The following is a 7,007-nucleotide window of genomic DNA, read 5'->3' on the forward strand; positions in this document are numbered from 1 at the left end:
AATAGGAGGGGTAGATGAACCATGAGAGACGATGGACTCTGAAAAACAAACTGAGGGTTCTAGAGGGGAGGGGGGTGGGAGGATGGGTTAGCCTGGTGGTGGGTATTGAGGAGGGCACATTCTGCATGGAGCACCGAGTGTTATACACAAACAATGAATCATGGAACACTTCCTCTAAAACTAATGATGTAATGTATGGGGATTAACATAAGAATAAAAAAAAAAAGAATAATAAGACACAAAAGAGGCTGAAATATGAGCTAAAACTGTCATCAGCTGAGCAAAGTGAAAGGGATTGAATCTGTAAAAATCACGGTAAAAATTTGTTTGGTAATAACAAAAGTTGAATTAATAACCTATAAGGCTCCTTCTCTTCCTGATTTTCTATAACTTAATCCCAAACATGCAGGTCAAATCACTGGCAATTGGATCCCATCAGGAGATTCTAAACTGAATTCTAGGGCCTTCTATCCCCATTTCTGGTTTGGTAAAAATATTTAAGAAATAGGCAAAAAGGGGCACCTGGGTGGCTCAGTTGGTTAAGCGGCTGCCTTCAGCTCAGGTCATAATCCCAGGGTCCTGGGATCAAGGCCCACGTTGGGCTCCCTGCTCAGCGGGGAGCCTGACTCTCCCTCTGCCTGCCGCTCCCCCTGCTTGTGTTCTTTCTCTAGCTGTCTCTCTCTGTCAGTTAAATAAATAAATAAAATCTTAAAAAAAAAAAAAAGAAAGAAATAGGCAAAGAGCTGACTTCTGTTCCATATTACAGTCAGGCTTTAGATTAGGTGGTATTGATGCCAGGCAAATCCTGGATCTGTACGGACTGCTAGAATAGTTGATAACTAGCATCATTCACGACACAGGTTAAGTGAGAGGGCTGATGTCAAGGACCAAGGGTTAAGGCAGCAAATGTAATGGAACTTAAGGCAAAGAAGGCCAGCACCACGGACAGCTCCCGAAAACTAGGCTAGGGATGCAAAGAAACCTAGGGTTTAGCTTGGAAAAACTGCATTCAGGTCCTGGTTCACCTGTTCCTAGCTAAAGATCACTAACTTGGACAGGCAGTTTAACTTCTGCAACCTTCAGTTTTCTCATCTGCAACATGGGAATAATATGTGCTCTACACAGTTCTTGTGATATTTAGATGATAAATTGCAAGTGAAAGTATGTGTCAGCTATACAAATGAAAGATGTTAATATTGTTTTTGTTAGTGTTACACTTTTAATAATTGACATTTATTTACCCAAGGTTGTATAATATTAATGAAAATTGATAGATTATTCTCAAGATTTGACACAACAGTTAAAACTGATAGGGAAACCAGGATACTATAAGCAGGTATTATACTTCATTGGTGAGAGAAGGGAACTGGGATTTACTGCCTATCTTGTGGGTTCAAACATAGGTTCTTATTACTATACTATTTAATTTTCACAACCACTCTGTCCACCTAGCAAAGAGTAGAGGAGTCTGTCTCTGCTATGGCCTTTCATCACAACACATTCCTTCTGTTATTACTGCTGGGGTGAAATGGGTGGCATCTGGTATACAGGACCAGAGTGGTGATAGAATTCATACTCTCAGTTTTTCCAGTAGTGGTCTCCTCTAAAGGTTTTCCTGTTGGCAGAAAGCAAGAGTGAAAGAGAGATCGGGGGTAAGGAATACACCAAAGCCCTCTACAAGGGGATATCAGAACTCCCCATTGCCAGGAGACAGAGCCATGTATCCAAGGACTCCTTTAGAAGGAGATAGACCAGACTTACTAGGATGACCCAGGTTGTTACTGAGATTGCTACAGGCCTGGCCTTGTTGGTAGCCTTCCCTGCAGAGTCCTTCAATCCAGTGGTTATTGAAGGAAATGAAAAATCATACTTCAATATCTGTGTGTGATAACTTTAATACAGTGACATCTTTTTTTAAAATTTTATTTTATTATGTTAGTCATCATACATTACATCATTAGTTTTTGATGTAGTGTTCCATGATTCATTGTTTGTGTATAACACCCAGTGCTCCATTCAATACGTGCTCTCCTTAATACCCACCACTGGGCTAACCCATCTCCCCAACGCCTCCCCTCTAAAACCCTCAGTTTGTTTCTCAGAGTCCATAGTCTCTCATGGTCTGTCTCCTGCTCCGATTCCCCCCCTTCATTTTTCCCTTCCTACTATCTTCTTCTTTTTTTTTTTTAACATATTATTTGTTTCAGAGGTACAGGTCTGTGATTCAACAGTCTTACACAATTCACAGCGCTCACCATAGCACATACCCTCCCCAATGTCCATCACCCAGCCACCCCATCCCTCCCACCCCCCACCCCTCCAGCAACCCTCAGTTTGTTTCCTGAGATTAAGAATTCCTCATGTCAGTGAGATCATATGATACTTGTCTTTCTCTGATTGACTTATTTTGCTTAGCATAATACCCTCTAGTTCTTTCCACGTCGTTGCAAATGGCAAGATTTTTTTTGATAGCTGCATAATATTCCATTGTGTGTGTGTGTGTGTGTATGTGTATACACACATACCACATCTTCTTTATCCATTCATTTGTTGATGGACTTCTTGGCTCTTTCCATAGTTTGCCTATTGTGGACATTGCTGCTGTAAACATTGGGGTGCAGGTGCCCCTTTGGATCACTACATTTGTATGTTTGGGGTAAATACCCAGTAGTGCAGTTGCTCAGTCATAGGTTAGCTCTATTTCAACTTTTTGAGGAACCTCCATACTGTTTTCCAGAGTGGCTGTACCAGCTTGCATTCCCACCAACAGTGTAGGAGGGTTCCCCTTTCTCTGCATCCTCATAAAGGTAGCATCTAACTACCTTTATAATTAGAGTATTTTAAGAGAAACAAAAGTCTCATGTCATTAGCATTTAATATTCCTGCCTTTGATGAAACTAAGGTATTTTTCTTGTGATCACTTCATACATTTTTATTAGATTTAATTTAAATCTTTATTTCAGAATAGAATAGGACCTTTAACTTTTTAATGAACATGAATTCTACATGTGGAAAATGATTGTTTGCATATGTAAATTGATGAATATTAAATGGATCGTAATGGGAATTGATTGGGTAGCAAAGAAATACCCTCAACTTCTTTCCATATGATTTATCTCATGTTTATAAGGATACAGACAGCTACAGGCAGCTTTATAAGATTGCTATTCACATCCTTTTATCTGAAGATCAGCTGGGCTGATTTTTTTTCTTACCAGTTTGATAGATGCTTGTGATTATCTGTTCAATAGCCCATTGGGAAACAGGTTGAAGAAGTAGCAATTTTCTACCTAGGTAGCATTTTAGACCCATTATCAGAGGGAAATGATAATTGTATGATGCTGTTGTCCCTCAGAACTTTCAAAAGGAAAATGTTAGTGATTAGGTAGTTATATATATAATGTTGTATATAATAAAGAACACTGGGGTTGAAAGCAGAAGAAATAAGTTCAAATTCTTGCTTCAATACCTACTGCATGCCTGGTGTTTAGCAGGTTGTTTAAACCTTCTAAGCGACAGTCTTCTCCTATGAAAATGGGACTGTCCACTTATGTCAGAGAATGGTTGTGAGATTATATTAGATGATGTTTCTGAAAGTGCTTGAAACTTTTAACAAAAATTTTTAAAAAGAAACTTTATTATTCTCCTTTTTTGTTTGTTTTCTTTAGAAAGTGAGTGAGAAGGTTGGAGGAGCTGAAGGAACCAAGCTAGATGATGACTTCAAAGAGATGGAGCGAGTAAGTCTTCACCGCTTAAAGCTCCCTTTGACATGCAGTTGTCTAGCATACTGAGAGGGGGAGGGGAAACAGCTCTCCTCTGGTACCTGAAAATGCATTTTGTTATTTTAAAAGATACTCTCCTTTTGGTGTCTGTTTTAAAACAGAAGATGCCAAGTATCCAGTCTTCCCTTTGTACTACCCTGAGAACAAAGCCTCCACAAAGGTGAAATGTCATAACGTACTTTCCTGGTGGATTTTATCATTGCTTTTCCAAACAGGGACAACATGAAGTTGCATTTGAATTGGCGGTGAGGTGGGAAGGAAATCGGGGAAGGCAGGGGATGGTGTCCCAAGTGTGTGGGGACAGTCTGAGTCATTGCCTGGCTGGGGCGGACTGCCTGGTGGGGTCATGCCAGCAGAGGCAGAGGTGTGGTGGGCAGGAGGCCCGAGGGACCTGCTGGCCTTGGCCCCAGCTGCACTTGCACTGCTTGTTCCTCAAGTCAGGTTATTGCTCTGAGTCTCTTATTTTTGTGTAAATGTCAAGTGAGAATACTAATCCCTACTTGGAGGATTTTTATTAAGGATTAAAAACAATGTAAGTCATTTAGCGTTCTGCCTAAAAGATAGCAGGTTCTCGGCAGGTGAGGATGGAGGTGGCAAACAAAATAGCCCATTTCATTTTTCTTGTGACATCCGCCATATTTTCTCTTTGAGGCCATTCATAGAGAGTGATAGTTAGGCTTACAGTGAAGAGTGTGTGTTGCGTTGTGCCAAGAATTGTTTCAGATGTTCAGTTGCTGATGGATAAAGGATCTGGGAATACAAACCCTGTACTTGAACAGAGAGGATGTCGAAAGCCTACAGTACCTAGAAAACCGCATTTTTACTTAGTTCCCATCAGTTCCGGCAGGCTGCCTCAGTTTTGCTGTTTGTGCTGTTTGTGTGAAGACCCAAACAAAGAAAATTCCTAGGTACTTTGTGCCTTGTCTTTTTCAGTGTTTTTTCTTTTGAGTTCATTGATGATGTCAGCAAATTCTTGTTTTGTGCTTCCTGTAAGCCAAGCATGTAAGATACAGCAGTGAACCGATAAACAAGGTTCCTGATGCCTCAAGTTCATAGTCTAGAGGGGAAGGCCAACTTTGGGCAAATACTGACCAGTGTGGCTAGTATAACAAAACATGGTGCTGGAGAAGCTTGAAACAGAGGAAACACTCACACAGGGTGATTACAGAAAGCCTTCCTGATATTCCAGTGATGATGTGGCGGATGAGTAAGAGTTATTAGAGACTCATATGCCTCTGGTAGAAGAAACAGCAAGTAAGAGAAGGACACATTTGAGTTCCTGAAAAAAAAAAAAGAGTCGCCAAGGGACAGGGGTCTTGTGAAATGAGGCTGTGTAGTGTTTACCTAACTGGTCATCCGGGCTAAGTTCTTGAGGTGGACGTCATGATAGCACAGGGCCCCATGAGAGAGATTTAAAAGAGTCCTGAGTCCCAACCAGAAGTCTGGGAGGCCAGCCTCTTATACCTAATGCCTGACAGCTATTTGCCCCCAGTGGGGCAAATGAAGTCTGCATTGGTCCTTATTTCTCAAATCTGGACAGTTCTAAGTACCACGTGATCTTTAACTAAAGCTAGTAGCCACTGCTGTTTATGGTTCTGGAAATGGTATTTTACCCAGCCATCTTCTGCAGCATCTGAGACCAGACACTGACTCACTTGCCTAGAATGACTTGACTTCTTCACTCCCTATAATATTAGAGTTCCTCACGCCTTATAAGAAGCAGCTTGTGGGTCTGTTAATTTGCACCAGCCTCTGTTTCCACCCATTATTTCTTGATCCCCTTATCCTTTGAATCCTCCTTCTCCTCTCAGGTGGGAATTTATAGCATGCCTCCCCAGTGCCATGTTGTTAATGACAGATTAGTCAGGTGTTGAGGAACTTAGACCTAAGGAGTCAGAATTTGAGTTCAGCTTTCAGCATCTGCCAGGACTAAAGATAATAAGGTAGGTAGCTCACTGACTAAGCTAAGGCAAACTTTCCATTTCTTAAGTGAAACTAGAAAGAAATTGAGAGAATAGAGTAGAATTTATCACTGAGCAACTCATTAAACCTTTGAATCCACTACAATCTTGCAAACTAATTGAAATGAAAGAGGATCTTGTGTTTTAGTTCAGGTAAAGACCCAAAGATATTCTTCTGTGTCTGAGAGTAAAGTTTATTTCTCCTATTTCCTAGAAAATAATTAGCTTCTGAAGCTTTTGTTTCAAAAAAATACACTCCTGGAATTAAGAAAACAAAAAAACAACTGCTGCTGATTGTTTAAGGAACACACCTATGGTTTTGTATTTGGGTTTATACCTAGTAAATTGAGAGATTTACATTTCAGATTGTTTTATTGCATTTTACTATGCACATTTTTTTTAGTCTTATCTGTGGCTCTGGGCAAATTTTACACTCTCTACCCATGCAAAATTTTCATTAAAGGTAAAGATTTTTGTGGTAATTGGAAAGCATGTGTCTTGGATTTGGAATCTAAAATCTTTTCTGTCCTGTTAATTTGTTGATTACTCACAAAAACATTTTAGCTCAGTGTTCCCAAGCCTACAAAAGAATCACCTATCCACAGTCGGTTTTCTGATCAAGGATTTGGGGTAGAGAGACCTTTTTGTTCAGCTGTGTCTTAGAGGTGCAATTAGACAACAAAATGAAATAAATTAGAGGCTTGCATCAAGCAGCACTACTAGGAGAGAGAATTGGGTATTCCTAGAGGTTGTTTCTCTAATCAGCTACCCCAGCCCCTCTCCTGCCAAGATGCAGTAAAATTACACATGTGTCTCTTAGCCCTCACAGCTCCTAGAGCTGATTGGTGGAATCCTGCAGCTCTGTTGTCTCTGTGGGAGCCCTGCCCATAGCCATTTCTTTCTTCCTCTTAAGTGCCTTGCATAGAATTGTTTATGTGTTAGTTTTAAGTGGTATCTGTTGCTTACAAGATTTGTTAGGTACAGACTAAATTTCTTACTGTGGTGTAGACATTGTGTAAGATTTGTTTATTGAGAAACTACAGATTTTTTGTCAAGAGGAGGTTCTAGGGCGCCTGGGTGGCTCAGTTGGTTAAGCGACTGCCTTCGGCTCAGGTCATGATCCTGGAGTCCCGGGATCGAGTCCCGCATCGGGCTCCCTGCTCAGCAGGGAGCCTGCTTCTCCCTCTGACCCTCCCCCCTCTCATGTGCTCTCTGTCTCTCTCATTCTCTCTGTCTCAAATAAATAAATAAAATCTTTAAAAAA

The 7,007-nt window shown here is 40.8% G+C and overlaps 1 protein-coding gene across 3 annotated transcripts in view; it reads left to right on the top strand.

Moving 5' to 3' along the window:
- SH3GL2 (SH3 domain containing GRB2 like 2, endophilin A1) overlaps window positions 1–7,007 on the top strand; it is a 201,339-nt gene that overhangs the window by 152,571 nt on the left and 41,761 nt on the right. For all 3 annotated transcript variants that reach the window (XM_081804129.1, XM_081804130.1, XM_006729353.3), the window contains one exon: window positions 3,669–3,737. In XM_081804129.1, the coding sequence (XP_081660255.1) occupies window positions 3,669–3,737 (69 nt within the window). The remainder of the gene's footprint in view (window positions 1–3,668; window positions 3,738–7,007) is intronic.

This window comes from Leptonychotes weddellii, chromosome 14 (genome assembly GCF_054177405.1).
Source record: "Leptonychotes weddellii isolate Sample4059 chromosome 14, ASM5417740v2, whole genome shotgun sequence".
NCBI classification, from domain to species: Eukaryota; Metazoa; Chordata; class Mammalia; order Carnivora; family Phocidae; genus Leptonychotes; species Leptonychotes weddellii.